At 36.7% G+C, this 18586-nt stretch overlaps 1 protein-coding gene across 1 annotated transcript in view; it reads left to right on the forward strand.

Moving 5' to 3' along the window:
- Positions 1-791: 791 nt before the first annotated feature.
- Positions 792-18586, forward strand: part of TNFRSF11A (TNF receptor superfamily member 11a) — a 42790-nt gene continuing 24995 nt past the window's right edge. The window contains exon 1 of the mRNA XM_015811511.1: positions 792-936. Within this exon, the coding sequence (XP_015666997.1) occupies positions 874-936 (63 nt within the window). The 5' untranslated portion in view covers positions 792-873. The remainder of the gene's footprint in view (positions 937-18586) is intronic.

The following is an 18586-nucleotide window of genomic DNA, read 5'->3' on the forward strand; positions in this document are numbered from 1 at the left end:
ATGTTATTTAGGTGTCTTCAGCCTGAAGATGACGAATGTGACTTCGTCGAAACGTCGCCAAGACACTTCTAATTCTACGCGGGAGAAAACCCGAATAACTAAAGACCTACATACAAACACCCGCGAAAACCTCAGAAAACATATATATGGAGCTCCCAGCGAAAGCTTGGTTTTAAATTAAAGTTTTAAACTTTTTTACTCTCCTGGTGATCGTGAGTTTTTATCTATTTTATACTATGGACTTACCCAGGAGTCACATCTTCAAGGATATTATTGAGCATATATATATATATGCATATATATATATGCATATATATATGCATATATATATATATGCATATATATTATTGAGCATATTTATTTATTTATTTATTTATTTATTTATTTATTTATTCATTTATTCATTCATTCATTTATTTATTCATTTATTTATTTATTCATTTATTCATTCATTCATTCATTTATTTATTTATTTATTTATTTATTTATTTATTTATTTATTTATTTACTGCTTCACCTCGTGAGCAGGAATACTGTGCGCCTCATGCCACCCAGGTAGCAAGGTTGACATCATAGCGGTATTCCAGTACTTGAGGGGCTGCCACAAAGAAGAGGGGGACGACTTATTTCCCAAAGCACCATAGATATATATATATGGCACCTGACAGGGAAAACTCCGCCTTCGCCCTCCAGCCAAGCGCGGCCACTGGAGCCCTCAGGAAACCCGCACGGGCCGCTGAAGCCGAGGAGGCGGGCTCTCCCTCCCGCCTCCGTCTCTTCGCTCGGGGCTGGCGCTCGAGCCAGGGCAGAAGTAGTTGGGCGCCTGGGCTTGGGGGGAATTTCTTTCCGCTCAGCCTCGGCGATTCTACCGACATGGCAAGCCCGCGGAGCTGCTGGCTGGTGCTTGTTCTCGCCAGTGTGGTGCCTGACGTGCAGGTAAGGACGAACGGAGGTGTGTGTGTGTGTGTGTGTGTGTGTGTGGAGGGGGGTCTTCCTAGCACCTCCTCGGTCGAGCTCCCACTGGGTTGGTTGTATTTTGGCGGCCGTCCGTTTCGAAAGCTTCGTGCACGCGGCTCACCAAACGCAGAGAAGACCAGTCCGCTTTCCCGAGGTCTTCATTCGAAATAGCGCGCGTTTGGATTGCGAGCGTGGGTCGGTTCTTTCTTTACATTGATTCAGATTGATTATGTGCCGTCGAGTCGTTTTAGACTCCCAGCGATCATATAGATTTTTCTCTCTCTCAGGAACACCCCCCCCCCTCCGCCTCTGCCACGTTGAGGTAATATAGCAGACTTGGGGGGGGGGGGCTTTACATTGGCACCGAAGGTATTGCTGTGGGAAACCTGGCAAGGGTGGGCTGTATCTGTATATGGTGCAAATAACAGCGGGCTTAATAGATAGATTAGATAGACAGACAAAGACAGACAGACAGACAGACAGACAGACAGACAGACAGAAAGAAAGAAAGAAAGAAAGAAAGAAAGAAAGAAAGAAAGAAAGAAAGAAAGAAAGAAACCTGGCAAGGGTGGGCTGTATCTGTATATGGTGCAAATAACAGCGGGCTTAATAGACAGACAGACAGACAGACAGACAGACAAAGACAGACAGACAGACAGACAGACAGACAGAAAGAAAGAAAGAAAGAAAGAAAGAAAGAAAGAAAGAAAGAAAGAAAGAAAGAAAGAAAGAAAGAAAGAAACCTGGCAAGGGTGGGCTGTATCTGTATATGGTGCAAATAACAGCGGGCTTAATAGACAGACAGACAGACAGACAGACAGACAAAGACAGACAGACAGACAGACAGACAAAGAAAGAAAGAAAGAAAGAAAGAAAGAAAGAAAGAAAGAAAGAAAGAAAGAAAGACAGACAGAAAGAAACCTGGCAAGGGTGGGCTGTATCTGTATATGGTGCAAATAACAGCGGGCTTAATAGATAGATAGATAGATAGATAGATAGATAGATAGATAGATAGATAGATAGACAGACAGACAGACAGACAGACAGACAGACAGACAGACAGACAGACAGACAGACAGACAGAGGGAAACCTAGCAAGGGTGGGCTGTATCTGTATATGGTGCAAATAACAGCGGGCTTAATAGATAAATAGATAGATAGATAGATAGATAGATAGATAGATAGATAGATAGATAGATAGATAGATAGATAGATAGATAGACAGACAGACAGACAGACAGACAGACAGACAGACAGACCTGTATTGTCATTTTTTACTGTGGGCACAATGGCACACATTAAAAATGAAATTTAGTTGCTTGCTCTCAAAGTGTACACATACATAACACAACATTTAAACATACTATATACCAGTGGACCAGTACTGAGCTGCGGCATGCCAGCAACTGGTCCACGGGATGCAGGCAGCACACAAAACCACGCACCCTCTGGTCCGCGGAAAAACCTCTCTCCGTGGAACCGGTCCCTGGTGCCCAAAAATTTTGGGGACCTCTGCTATATACTATATTCAACCATCTTGAATACATAATGGAAGGAAGAAGCTTTAGAGTTCACAAGGTTAATACTGTATGAAACAAAACTATGACTGAATCTGGATGTTCTGCTTCAGATACCACGGAGCGTCCTCCCAGAAGGTAACAAAGAAAACAGGTCGTGAAGAGGATATGTAGTGTCCCATGCTCCCACTGAACTCCTGTCTTGCTTTTGCATAGATCCCCATAGGTAAAGTAGAGGTGGGAGAATTCATTGCATTTAAGTCCTACTGTCATTAATGGGACTTAAAGCAATAATTGCTAGCTTTTCCCATTGATTTCAACTGGTCTTAGCTAACTACATCTGGGCAATCAGTTCCGTATTGTATGATATTACTGCTGGTATGCTAAACAAATATTCTGTGAAATAAACTCTACTGGATAGTTGCACACACTGTGCTAAACCATAATTTTGGCTTGTTCATTTCAGTCTCATGTGTTGTGCAAACCTTGCTATAATGGTTTGCCATCCATCATTTATAGTTAAGCATGTTGTGCACATGAAAGCAATTGATTGTGGATTATTTAAGAAACTGTAGAGTTTGGACAAAACTCAGCAGCACTTTTTTGTGCGGCTGCTGATAAAAACAGGATGGCCAACATGATCGCCAACGTCTGATAACGGATATGGCACAAGAAGAAGAAGAAGAAGAAGCTCAGCAAAGTATGAGAACCAGGTCACTAAGTTTAATGGAATTAATTTGAATGCTCAAATTGGCCTTTCTTCCAGTTATTGTAAAGATAGAGGAGTGGATTAGAAGTGGGGAGAGGGGGAGGGGGAGAAATAATTTATTCTGGCTGGATTGCCTCCTTCTTCAGATAGACCCTATGTGCTGTAACCCACATGGAGGCACAAATAGTATAAACCAATTACGGGGAAAAAACCAAGGATTTGAACTGAAATGAACCAAATAAGCACAGATTTATTCCAGCAAATCAAAAGCCCTCTTCAGCAGAAACATATATTCTGCAAAGAGTAGCATAATAAGCTTCGGAGAATTTTAAAAAAAGGAATCAGTCTTTTTAAGGTTTCCAATTTCCTTCAACTCTCATGTTAAAACCTCATGCTAGTGTTTTTACTTCAGTAAATTTTGAAATTAGAAGAAAAACAAGCCATTCCTAGCCATCTTTCTCAGGATATGTGCACCCAGTAAAGCTTTATAATAGAAGATTACAGTATTGCAGAATATAACTTGCATATGCTGAAAAATAGTGTATTAGAATGCATACAAAGCACAGCTATCCACTTACTGTACTCATGTTTGTGTTTTCAAACCTTCATTGGGAACAGACTGTATAGTTCACCCAGCAGTGGTTTTCACTCCTATCAGTCTTTAGGAACAGATTTCCAGCTGGAAAAGTCTCTGGTGATGTGGCTTTCACCACTTCCCTTGGGAAGCTACCCTGTAAACTAAACTCTGTATTTGAACATTAAGATTTTTTATATATATGTGGGTGAGTCTCTTGTTTCATTTCCACTGAGGTTTGACTGTATTAGTCTCAGCTACATCGCAATCATTTTTTAAAAGTGATTTTTATTATTTTAAAATGTTCAAGAAGTAGTTTGAGCAGCCCTGGATTAAGTGTGATAATCTGCAAGAAATTCAGAAGAAATCAATGTTATTCTTCTGTAAAGGTCAAGTATATACAATATTAAACACTTTTGTGCTTCTTAAGTGTAGTATAAGTCAGCTCACAACAGTATATAGTAGTACTAGTTTAGAATGTGCTGTGAATCAGAAAGTAATTGTGTTGAACTTTACCTCTCTTATTAATATAGCTGATAACTATACATCACATGCAGCCACCTATCTGTAATATATCTCAGCAGTATTTCTTATCCTCTCAAGAGTCAATACTGGACCAATATACTCTATATTCTTTTGGAAAGACATATAATGTGTATGAAGTGCTTTGAAGACTCAAGAATATGGCAGTGTTGACATTTTTCTTGGAGATATTTGCCTACCAACCTAGCTAACATTGACAGTGCTTTAATGATGTTTTAGTAATGTTAGGTAAAGATAAGTCTACAAGAAGAAAACCAAATTCAATGAATATCAAGATCGTAACATTTCATCTTGGGACTCTTAAAAATTCACTACAATTACTATTGTGTAATTACACTGTTTCCTATATATATTCAAAAGACAAAGTATGATTTGGAGCACCTGTGAATGTGTTGATTGAGAACATCGTAAACCCAAAACATTTTTTTCTCGGAATTGTGTGTCACCAGCAGAGGGCATGTTCATGGGTCCAGGAAGAGACACAGCCACTTTAAATACATGTATGACCAGGTACATTCTGAGTTACATTTTGCCTTTTGAATCTGGATCTTTGCACACTCTATTATTTTTACACTTTTGGCTCCCCCCCCCCTTATTTCCAAAACCATCATCTCAAATGAGTCCTGTTTATCTTATTTTATCCATATATGAACAGAAAGCCATAATTACATTATTTTTATTCTGTATACATTGGTACATATTATACAGTACTATAATTGTCTGTTTTCCATTTTACCTTATCATTGATATATTTAGTCTTGCCATATGCATAAAATACAGATATAAAGCATTCAATTTGTATACATGAATATGTATGTGTATGTAGTAATGATACAATAAAAATTAAGAATTGTGAAAGCTAATAAGGACAACAATTAAAAAGTTGATAAAAGTAAGTAATTCATTAACTTGCAATGTGATTAATAATAGTTTGAAAGTGTTCTCCAGATTCAGAGTTCAGTGAACTACTAAATTATACAATTATTCTGTAATTATTAAGAGAAGACTAACATTTAAAACTTAAACCTGCAGAAGCTGACACATCCCACATTATTTATGAAACTGTTGATTGAATTCATTAATGTGCAATCAAAATGCACCTTTTGCAATGGAGTTCATTCTTTTGATAAAATTTTGATACCCCATTTGATACTCCATTTTATATGCAATATAAAATGGAACAATCCACAATAGAGCAACATTAATCTATGGGTCTTTATAGTGACTTTTAAATTTCATTCCCTGTACTGTATTAATTGAGTCTTATAATTAAAGTACAGTTAGTGATGATATAATCAAGGTGCAGGACTGTAGAGGTAATTGTTGCAGTTGGGCTGTGCCAAATAGTGAAAAACATGCAACAGCAGCTGTAATATCTGTGTGAGAAAGAGTAAATAATGTGTATGTCACTAAGGACCATAACATGTTCTCTTACACATTAAGGCCTGAACCAGTCAGTGTCAGTCATCTTGGCTTTATAATTAACTGAGACAAGAGATGACAAGCAGAAAACTCTTCATAAACACCTCCATATTGTACTCTTTTGATTTCAAGGCCAAGGATGAAATATGAAGTACAATATGCTTTTTTTCATTGGAATAAGAAGAGAGGATGACTGGAAACCCTCATCTTTCCTTTCCACAAATCCTAGTACGTTTTGTGCTTATTTTATTTTTGCATAATGGGTTATCTCCTGATAATTAAGAAGGGAGTTCATGAAGCAAGATTTATTTCTTTTATTTGTTTGAAGTTGAATATATAAGGATATCAAAATGTATGCCTTCCCAAAATTTCTTTGTATTATTAATCATTACAGTTGTATGTGCTATCAGCAATTCAAGTCACTACTTCCTCCCTGAGTCTTACTAAATCTTTGGATTCAACCACATCCTGACAACAAGTTCCTCATTCTTTTTTTATAGGGCACATGAAGAACAATAATGTTTTTCATTCCATGTATTATAATTGCACTTTGGAAAAGGGAAGGGAGAAAAAAATGCATTAATTCAAAAAGGTGTAAGCAAAGTCACTTTTTAAAAATAAATCATGGTACAAAAATGAAGGTACCAGTAAAGCAAAGCATGTGAAGAAATCTTTTGTATGAATAATAATTGTGGTTTATAATTATGCAAGGATGATGTTTTTCTTTGAACTGGCATTTTTTTAAATGTAGACTAGACCCCTTTTGTCAACACAGTTTTAATGATGTAACAAATGTATAACATAACAGAACTGCAAAGCCTCTTGCTACTACTACTATTAGCAATATGCTAATAATTAGCTATTTTTCTAAAACCGGAAAGCTTGTTTAGTTGAGAGCAATTAAAATAGTTTTTTCATCCTGCACATAATAATATAGTGAGCCAGTGGCATAATGATTAGGGTGCCAGGCTAGAAATCAAGAGATAGAGAGTTCTAGTCCCGCCTTAAGCACAAAGCCAGCAGGGTAATCTTCGGCTTAAAAAAAATGGGTTAAAAACTAAACAACAACAATAAAGATGTAACAATATAGAATACCCAAATACATAGAGTACTCAAATACTGATGAACAGCCATAATTTATATCCCTTCAGTTTCTAAAAAGGAAAACATCTCTTCAAATCCTGAAGTCCTCCTGAAACAACCAGGTATTTGTTGAATTACAGAAAGTTAACAGGATTGGGGCATGTCTGATATTGGGTGAATGTGTTCCTGAGAATTGGTGCAGTAACTCTTGAGACTTAACTATGGGATCCTTGCAGATGGCATTTCCAAAGAGTCAGAATCAACAGGAAATCTATTCTTCCAGATCTAAAATGACGGCAAATGCCACACAGAGAAGGTGGTCCCACAGATATCCTGATGACTCTGAAACATGAAGGTCTTTAAAGTTGGTAGCCAGCAGCTTGAATTGCACCTAGAAGTAAACCAGTACCAATGCAGAGATGTTAAATGTGCAAACCATGTGGCTCTCATACCTGGAACCACTTGAAATTTCTTGGTGGTTTTCGAAAACAGTTGAGTGCAATTGTATAATCCAGCTGTGAAGTGACTAAGGCATGAGTGACTATTTACAAAGTTTCTTGATCCAGAAAAGGCAGAAACAATGTACACAATGTAAAAGACCTCCTAGCTATGGCTGTTACTTGCTCTTCAAGCTAATATGCAAGTTCCAGAGGTCCCCAGATTACAAACCAGCTCTGTTAAAGGCCAAGGACAATAAATACCTGGAATTGGAGAGCTTCTTCACCCAAAGCTTACTCTTTCTTGCTAGGATTGAGTCCATGCCCTTAGAGCACTGGGCAGAATCTCCACCACATTTCTCGTTCAGCCTAATGATACCTAATTCCATGCTGGCATTTAGCTTCATATAGATGTTAAAAAAGTAATTATCCATGTGTCACACATAGGTGCATCTTTCCTAGGTTGGTAGCCCCAGTCAACTCTATGGCAATCAGAGTGACCTAATGGCGGGTCTAACCGCACTTATGGTTGAACTTGCTTCTGGCTTGTGTTCATGCTGGCTTGACTCTAAACCAGTTTAAGAAAATCCTGTCCAGACTAAGATATCTTGGTAACACTTGCAAATAGTCTGGACTGCAGGGTATCACAATCTGCCAATGGACAGTTACCCTTCTGGTGGGCCTCTCCACATTTTTGTGCTGAAAAAAGTAATTGCTGATCATTTTCTTTCTTCTGTATGGATTTTCATGGACATGCATACTTTCATATGTGACATTTTGTGCGTGTGTGTGCGTGTGTGTTTGTGCGTACACACAGAATTAGATGAAACTTATATTTACAATCTTAAAGCATAAAAGATAGAAGATTTTCACTTCAGCTCCCAAACAGTCCAGTGAAAGTTCAGTGACTAGAAATATTATTAGGAAAAAGATAATGGAACTGAAAAGCTCAGAAAGAAAATCAGTAATTAAAACAAAAGTTCCTGCTAGGTTTGAAACCAGCAGAATCTTAGATACAAAGTGAATGTACTCTATTGCTGTAACCACCAGGATGGTTCCATGGGAATAAAAGGTTTTTTTATCAGTTTGTCTCTAAAATTATTTTTCTGATTGCAATATTATTCTTGAACTATGTGATAGTCTCTTTCCCCTATTGTTTTCCCACAAGAATAGGGTCTATTGTGTAGTAGGTTTTGTAGGCAACGACCAGACCCGCGTGGTATAATGGTGTTTATTACATCAGAACATAACTGTCAAAAACCGGCAAATGCCTGCAATTTATACTTTCTGCCTCTAGGACATCAGCCAATCCCAACGTTAGCTCGCTCCCGCCCAAACTTGAATTCTTGAAGTTTCCCTCCAAAACAGTTGGAGGTACGTTAGTTTCACAACACATTAATATTAGTTCTTAATACATAACAGGGTCCACCTTTTTCATAACAACCAAAAATGGCCCAAAGTCACCTGCCAGGATTTGTGCCTAAAGTGGGATTAGAAATCTCAGTTTTCTGGTTTCTAGCTTGGTGCTTTAACCACTAGATCAAAGTGGCTTTCAATCTGATGGGCTCATACAATTGAAAGAAATATCAAACTGCTTATTTAACCATAAAAATTAACAATGGTATTGCTAAAATTTTAACGAAATATTCTTTTAAAATCATCAGTATCTTTGTTTTTGCAACTTAGAATTACTGCAAAGTAACACGAACTGTAGCAGTCAACTATAATTTTAGAATAAATATTACAACTTCCTGTCATCCACTAACGCCCCATGTACAAGTGAGATCTACCTGTTCTGAAAGAAGCACCCTAATCACCACATACCATTAAATAAATTATAGCCGCAGTAGGATTTGTTAATAAGTAAGCATGGATAGAGGTTTTGGCTAGACGTTAAGACATTCTATCCATGCTTACTTATTAACAAATCTCAGTTCAATGAGTAGGCTGGTTCTTTAATCAAAAGCTGGATTCACATGGCACATTGAGTTATATACAGTCTTTATATTTGGCTTAGCAAAATACGTGAGCTCAGCTTGTAAACATTCTTAATTTTTTATGTGAATCATGATCACTATTTACCAACCTGGGTTTAAAAGAAATGAGAGTTTTTGTGCTATGTATGAATCTAACAGTTTCGTTAGCACTATAGCATTTAATCCTGTATATTTATATAGTAGCTGAAATAGATTTATTCCACTAAAGACAGAAGCATGTGCTTAATTTTTCTTTTAAAAAAATAGAACTTGAAATGTACTAATTTTTTTAACTTTTCAGTTAACTACAGATATTTAGATGATTTAAGGGGGCGCAGTGGCCAGCAGTTAAAGACACTGAACTTGTCAGCTGAAAAGCTGACAGCCCGGGTTCAAGACCTGAGCACTGCACAACGGGGTGAGTTCCCATTCTTGCCCCAGCTCCTGCCCAGCTAGCAGTTTGAAAGCATGCAAATGCGAGTAGGTAAATAGGTACCACTTCAACGGGAAGATAACAGCGTTCTGTGCACCTCGGTGTATCATCTTGCTGGTTACATGACCATGGAAATGTCCTTGGACAATGTTAGTTACCTTGGCTAAGAAATGGAGCTGAGCACCAGCCCGCTAGAGTTGGACATGACTGAACAGGGGAAACCTTTACGTTGACCTTTTATTTAAATTATTTAATTATGAGTTTCTTTAACTTTATTGGATATTATATGAAGTCATCTCCTAGTGCACTGATTCCCTCATTTTAAAGTTTTCACATCGTTCATTTTTTTTTAAAAAAAAGAGAAGTAGTGTGTGTGGTTTTTTTTCATGTTGCTTTAGCTTGTTGCATTTCCTGACTGTATATTTGCTTTATGGGATGGAAATTTGTGATGTGGTTTAAGAGCTTCATTGGAAAGTTGACATCATGAAAACCATTTCCTTCATGGTTTAGGAATTATTTTGAATTACAGACCTGGAAGTGAATGTGTGGAACGGCAGAGTTTCTTTTAGGTTATATCTCAGAAAATGAAATGTTTTTATTTAGATTAAGCCAGAGTTTTCAAGAATTCATGAGCATATGGATTTTGGATGAAATAAACAGAACACAGCTTCTACTCTTAGGTACTTAAATTAGGCAAGTGGTTAATTACAGTTAATACTGATTACAGTAGTGACAGTGAATACAATTAATATTTTATATTTCAGGTTCTTTTTCTTAATAGACAATTCTTACTTGCTAGTGCTACATTTTGTTAGCCTTATTAAATGAATATAACTCATAAATGTAAGATATATGAAAGTAAATTTTACAGTGATGTGAAACATAAGGAAAAAAGTGGGCTTTTCTTTAATCTGTGATCCCAGCTTTACCATTATATTGTAAGAAGAATACTGATTAAATTACCATGCTAGCAGTGGGCATTTCAATTAAACTCCCTACAATGACATGACTACAGAATATTTGTTCTTCTACTTTAAGTTAAAGAAAAACTAAAATGGCTACAAAACCATTCTCAGGACTGAAGAAAGGTTCTTTAGTGATGCAATAAGCAATTAGAAAGATACTACATCTAAGCTGCCACAATCCAAGTAGCAACCAGATGGTAGGAAGGAGCTGCGGTCTTTGCTATCATGTAGTAGTCATCCAGACTTGAACTTGGCAGTTTTGTTTACAAAAAAAAATTTAACCATAATCCTTTCTTTTGTAGTCTTTGAGAAGTATTGTATATACAAGCAGTCCTCGACTTACAATCACAGTGAAGCACAAAAGACATTTGTTAAGTGAATTTACACATCCTCTTCACGACCTGTTTTCCTTGTTACCTTCTGGGAGGAGGCTTCGTGGTATCCGTAGCAGAACATCCAGATTCAGCCAGAGTTTCATTCCATACAGCATTAACCTTGTGAACTCTCAAGCTTCCTCCTTCCATTATATATTCAAGATGGACAATATTTAATATTTATTTGCTTGTTCATAGTATGTTTAGGTGTGTGTCATGTATGTGTTTCACTTTGAGAGCGGGCAACTAAATTTCATTTTTGATGTGTGCCATTGAGCCCACAGTATAAAAAATGACAATAAAGGTTATCTTATCTTATCTTATCTTATCTTATTTTGCCCCATTTTACTATCTTTCTTGCCAAAGTTGTTAAGTGAATCACTGCAATTGTTAAGTTAATAACAAAGTTGTTAAATGAATCTGGCTTACCCATTATCTTTGCTTGTCAAAAGGCCGCAAAAGGTGATCACATGACCCCGAGACACTGCAACTGTCATAAATCTGAGCCAGTTGCCAAGCATCTGAATTTTGATCATGTGACCATGGAGATGCTGCAACAGTCATCAGTGTGAAAACAATTCACTTTTTTCAGTGCCGTTGTAACTTCAGATGGTCACTAAATGAACTGGACCACCTGTATGTGCAGATAAGCCAAGAATGCCCCCCATAACAGGGTTTGGCTTATCTGTGGACAGGAAATTTGTTGTGAAATTATGAAAAAACATACAAAAATGTTGAGGGTCAGCTTATCTGCTGGTATTACATTTTTCATAGTATTTGGGTTAAAAATTCAAGGTTTGGCTTATATGCAAGTATATATGGTTGTTGTGCATGTCTCATCAATTCTTTAATGGAGCATGGTACTGGATCCAGATATTATGTGGAATAAATAGCTGTTGTTCCGTTCCCAGCAATTATTGCCTTTTTAAAAATAAATAAATAAATGGGAGAGCTGTAATTCCAGTGAACAGAAAGAAAGTCCTCTGGTTTGAAAATGGAATCTCCTATCTGTCAAAACTAAAATTATCTCCCAAAGATTAACCCCCCCAAATTTCACTTCCCTTTTGGATATAAACACGCTAAGAATGAAAAAGATTAAAAAGTTATTGATGGTGGAGGAGCGGTAAAAACTGTCATTCTGCTCATCCATTTGAGTTCAAGATCCGACTTCGCAATTGGAGCGTGGTGGCATCGTAGCAGCATGTCAGAGTTTGAGCAATGTCACCTGTAATATAAAAAGTAATAATATTCAGCTATGGCTACCATTCTCATTCAGATAGATAGGAAGACGATTATATTTCCCCAACAGTGTACTGCTCTTTGAATAAATGTTGTATTTATACAAATATTTTGTGAAGACCAACGAATAACAAAAATAGTTTTCGTTCTATAATCATGCTACCTGGGCCGATTATTAGGATCCATTGGTTAATATCTGATATCCAGTGTAACTAAGAAACTAAGAGTCTTCCACTAAAATTTTATTTAAAAAACCCTCAAACTTTGTGGGTCTTTACTGTCTAATGACAAAACTGAAAACACTGATCCATCTAGCTCGACAGCTAATTATTTGTATGCTTTAAAGGTGCCAGGTTTTTAAACTCCATCTGGTACTTATTGCAGCTTCTCACAGCAGGTTGTGTCTTGCTAACTTCAGACTAATACGGTTACTTTCACAGAACAGGTGGAGTTTAAACAAACAACCTTTAAAATGATCTTAGTATTATAAAAAAATAATCTACAAAATTATTGGCTCACATCGGTCCATCAAAAGACCCATGGAAACTCCCTAAATTGCTTTCTCAGGTTTTATTTCCCTTCGAAAAAGAATAGTGCAACTCTATCCTCTATCAGTAATGTGCCTTACTCACAATCAAATGAACGAAAAGTAAGTATAGTGGCCTGTGGATACACAATTTAAGTGACATTGATTAATGATTTTTGAAAATATTTTTGAAAAATCCTTTTAAAAGTAGTTGGTTGGATTCTGCTAGTACGGTCATTTCCTATTGTACTGACTCCTTTAAGTTTGATATGTATTTTTATGACAGTGTCGGACAGAGGGGGAAGAATACAGGTAGTCCTCTACTTACAACAGTTCATTTAGTGACCGTTCAAAGTTACAGTGGCACTGAAAAAAATTACTTTTGTCCATTTTTCACAGTTATGACCTTTGCAGCATCCCCATGATCATGTGATCAAAATTCAGATGCTTGGCAATTGGTTCATATTTATGACCGTTGCTGTGTCCCAAGGTCATGTGATCACCTTTTGCGACCTTCTGACAAGCAAAGTCAATGGACAAGTCAAATTCACTTAACAACCGGGTTACTAACTTATCAAATGCAGTGATTCACTTAACAACTGAGGCAAGGAAGGTTGTAAAATGGGATGAAACTCACTTAACAGATGTCTCACTTAACAACAGAAATGTTGGGCTCAGTTGTGGTTGTAAGTTGAGGACTACCTATAATATTTGGTATAAAGTTAGAATTTTTCTAACAGTGATCTCTGCTAGCCAGGATTCTGACCAAAATATCTTGCAAACAGGTGTACCCCATGTGGACGCATGAGTGTAATCCATTTGAAAGTAACACTTTACAAGAGTATACTCTTTGGGGCAATTTCTTCTATGGCAATAAAATAAATAGTTGTTAGCATGATTAATCAATGCATCGTTTATGTATTTTATCAAATTTCTTCCTCTTTTTGATACTAATTGATTAATTTATGCATTTTACCTTTGGTTGTTTTTTATTCATTTGAACCAGGGGCCTGTTATTTGATGCATGTCCAAAAGTGGTGTGTGTGTAAAATAGTAAAGTAAATTAGTATGAAGGGAGAAGGGATGCCAGGCTGCACAAATAGAGGGAACTCTAGTAGCCCGTCTGATACAGAAGAACCATTACATTATTTTCACTAACATTGATTTGTTTATTACTAAATATACTCACTACTAAATATAGCTGAACTGAAGCATTTCTTCGGAGGGGGAAAAAACCACATCTGGCTTAGAAGTGAAAACTGCAATTTTGTGCATGCTTAAGCTGGAGATAAATCCCACTGAATTAAATGTGACTTTATCCTGGGTATAAATACTTATACTGCAAGGCATTAGTGTACTTATGTACCGTCTTATACTATAAAACATTAAAAGTCCAGCAATAAACTCATCAAGATAAGTAAGGGACAGGTGTTTTCTTTTATTTTTCTTTTTGGTCTGGTTGTACAACATAGTAGAAAGTAAACAGTCTTTTATCGCTTTACTGTGGACTGTCTGTCAAGGAAGTAAATGAATTTGTTATACAAAATATTCCTTTTCAGAGGTAGAGGGTGGTTTAAAACATGTAGCAACAAGACTTCCTTTTGTTACAAAGTTTGGAGAATAGGTTTATGAGTTATTACAATACTAAAAAAAAAAGAAAAGAAAAGAAAAAGGAACTGGTTTGAGTATGCTTAGGTTTCCTGCTACTTTTTACAATTTGACTCTGGGTTCTTTGAAGTTTTGCATATTGTTCCTTAAAGTAGAGGACTTTGCCCCTGTTTATCTCTAAGTCATTGTTAAATCCCTTGGATAAAGAGGAACTTTCAGACTGAACATAGCATGATTTTTTTTTTCAAATCACATTTTATGAATGTGAACTTTGTAAGTATCCATTTCTTGAGTAGCAAAGTTTGCATAGTGCAGGATTTCCTCTCCCTAAGGCAAGGGTAGGCAACCTTGGCTCTTTTATGACTCGTGGACTTCAACTCCCAGACTTCCTGAGCCAGCATGAAGTCCACGAGTCATAAAAGAGCCAAGGTTGCCTATCCCTGCCCTAAGGGTACCTGGCGATCCCTTAGGTGGATAGGGTAGGCATGCTCCAGGTCCTTTCTTTTAACATTATCTTTTGTGAATTTGGAGACATGAAATTTTCTCTGTGGCTGCCCCAGCTTTTTGTGACAGCTTCCTACCCATTTGTCTGGATATGATGCACCTTTTTACAGGAGATATAATTGTTTTATTTGCTATTTTACTGACTTCGTTGTAAAATTTCCCCTAGGATTATTGCATATAAGATAGGTGGCATGTGCTTAATTAATTAATATTAACGGTGGTATATCAGTTGGGATATCCAGAATAACAAGGCTCAGCATGATATGCCACCACATGGTAAAAGGGTCACAGTCTTTGTCCTATTGATAATAACTTTAATAGATTTATGTTGGATCGAATATCCATGACAGCATATGCTTTCTAGCCCCCTTTCTACTGAATTGTTGCATTGAAATTATTTTTTTTTTAAAAAAATCGGTGTTATTTAAATTGAGAGTTTGAACATTTTATTAACAAGAGTCCTATACAATGACATTTTTATATTATATTTCCATTCCTTAGAGCGGTTTGGAGTAGGCTGAAGCTCAATTTCCTAGTCATTCAACGTTCCACCTGTCCATAATTGTCAAGATTATTAAATAAACCACAATGACTAACCTATGCCAAAACCACACAAGCCATTTCATGTGTTAGGATGATGTGAATAAAACCAGAACATTTATTTAGGTGACTTAAAAGGTGCTGTGATATTGTTATGGTTACTCATACAAAGTTACTTTACATTGAATAGGACCTATGGTATATTTAAATTACTCAAATGTACACCATGCAAGAGATTGTGATAGTTGTAGTGATGGACAGCACCAGAAAGAGACACAAATCAGAAAAATGCCTCTTTTCTGCCATTTGTTCTTTAGAAATTGAGCTGAGTTTAATTGTAAATAATAAAATATGGAATCCTTAATACTCTCTGAGCTTGGTAGTTTTCTTGCAGACATTTCATTACCGAACTAGGTAACATCATCAGAATAAAATATATCAATTGCTTTGAATCCTTTGTCTACTTTTCTTAATAATAACTCCTTTGTGTAGCTAACTGTTGTAGAAATTATATAGTTACAGATAGTCTTCAACTTACGGGCACAATTGAGCCCAACATTTCTGTTGCTAAGCCAGACAGTTGCTAAGTGAGTTTTACACCATTTCATGACCTTTCTTGCCACAGTTGTGAAGTGAATCACTGCAGTTGCTAAGTTAGTAACATGGTTGCTCAGGGCATCTGGCTTCCCCATTGACTTTGCTTGTCAGAAGGTGATCACGTGACCCAGGGATACGGCAACCGTCATTTGCAGTTGCCAAGCAGTTGCCAAGCATTTGAATTTTGATCACACAACCATGGGGATGCTGCAACAGTCTTAAGCAGGGGTAGGCAACCTTGGCTCTTTTATGACTCGTGGACTTCAACTCCCAGAATTCCTGAGCCCACTAAGCTGGCTCAGGAATTCTGGGAATTGAAGTCCACGAGTCATAAAAGAGCCAAGGTTGACTACCTCTGGTCTTAAGTGTGAAAAATAGTCATAAGTCACTTTTTTTCAATGCCATTGTAACTTCAAATGGTAACTAAATGACTGGTTGTAAATTGAGGACCAGCTGTACAGTGTGATATCATGGCTTGGTTATATCATTTCATCATTTGTTTATTGTCCATCTATGGACATTTTGATATCATTCTGGCTTGTAAAAAAATGTCAATGAAATAAAATCTTGTTTCCTCCAACTCCTATTCTCTGACTAGAATCACAGTTCACTATGCTCCAATTCTACTTTCAAAATCATAAGGCCCAGGGAGGGATTTTCATACTATCTCAGGCAATTGACCGTCCAGCTTTTGCTGGACAATCTCCAGTAATGGAGCATTGAGGTACATAGGGAGGAGGGTTAGGAATGAGTACACTAACTTCAGTTAGGTTCCTAGAATTGAGATCCAGAATTATATTTTTGCGAGACCCTCCTGAGATTGAGGAGGCTTTTTCATACATGTTTATGGTGAGGTAATAGAAAACTGCAGAGGGTTTCGGTTGTGTACCTGTCTCCTTTCCTGGCTAAAGAGTTTACATAAATGATTGCCTGCCAAGGCTCCAGTAAAGTTAGATCAATTTTATAATGTTACAAATTTTGCTAAGGGGTTACCTTATTTGATCAAATTTGTTTATTAGTTACTAGCTGTACCCAGCCATGCGTTGCTGTGGCTCAGACAGGTTAAATGTTTTTACCTGTCACAGGTGTGACATCTATATAATAGTCGGTATATAAAAACACGCGCGTATTCGAATGCAACGTTGTGTCAAAATTTCAAAGCAATCGGTGAAGAACTTTCGGAGATTTAAGATTTTGAACAAACGAACATTTACATTTTTATTTATATATATATAATATAATATAGGTATAGATTAACCAAGTCCAAGTATATTGATGGCATGACTATTTGAGTAAGTTGTTCAAATAGTTCCAAACAATTACTGCAAAGTATCACAAAAGTATATAGTTCATTATCATGGTTAGAAGGCAGTAGATTATGACTTCTGAGAATTGGGAATTTCCCCATCTCACTTGCATTAATTATCTTCTGATGAAATGAAACTCTATGAAGCATATAAACCATTTATATTTTTAAAAAATTGTATATGTTGGAAGTTACTCAATTTTCAAAAAAAAAAAAAAAGTCAGAAGAAGCTTTTTTATATTTTCCCCCCAATGTGAACATAATTTGGATCAAAAGATAGATGCCTGTAATAGAATCATTATGACATAGGTCCAGGAAAGTGGTAATTCAAGTTTTTGTGTAGTATTTCAAAATGGAATTGACTAAAGATGTACAAAGATAAAACAAGTATGTTTAAATATTCCATAAAATGCTACTTTTTAAAAACCCTTTAAGTTTTTAAAGTCTTTAATCAATCTTGGGCTGCTATTGTTAGGTTGTGGCACAACATTGTGATGTGTGTTTTCTCACTTGCCTCTTTTTCTGCCCATTTTTTACATGTCCATGGCTCTTAGTTTAACTTTTCCATATTCACTATGCAGTTATATTGCCTTTCTTAATACAAGCAGATTGCCTTAATATTAACACCTTGAATGGAACTATCTAAAATAGCAGCCCAAAAGGAATAGAAGCCAAAGAGGAGATATATCCAGCTGCAAAAATTTGGATAACCTATAAATGGGGAATGTATTTGTCTTCTTCTGCTCTGTCCTGTTTGAAACGTCCTCCCTTCATGAGAAAGGAATGTGACCTGAACACATCTGCCTTTTCTCCAGACAACGGAGCCTGGAACCATTGGGAAACGAAACCAAGAGAGACCTTGAGATGGGCACTAAATCACCAGGTTCTCAAAACAACCTGGCATCTATGGATTGGCTGGATTTCAACCGGAATGGTTGGACACTGGGGGGAGGAGTTCTAAACGGGCATTGTGATGTAACCTTTTGCGCGTGAATTCTTCAACTTTGCTTTGCTCTCCTGCTATCATTAACTCTCAATAAAAGTTCCTTTTGAAACAATGCCTGTTTCAAGAGTTCTGCTTTCTTGGGAGATCTAATTGAGGCAGGTCCTTACAGTTTATTGTTTCTCTTTGCTGCCAACAAGTATTTATCTGGATTTTAGCCATCCAGATATGGTAAATCTAAATATAAAGACAAAAAATATGTCCAAAAGTAGTTACAAATCATTAGTTTAATATATATTAATATAAAGGTAGTCCTTGTTTAGCGACCAAAAT

Source organism: Protobothrops mucrosquamatus, unplaced genomic scaffold (assembly GCF_001527695.2).
Source record: "Protobothrops mucrosquamatus isolate PMUCROS unplaced genomic scaffold, P.Mucros_1.0 scaffold43, whole genome shotgun sequence".
NCBI classification, from domain to species: domain Eukaryota; kingdom Metazoa; phylum Chordata; class Lepidosauria; order Squamata; family Viperidae; genus Protobothrops; species Protobothrops mucrosquamatus.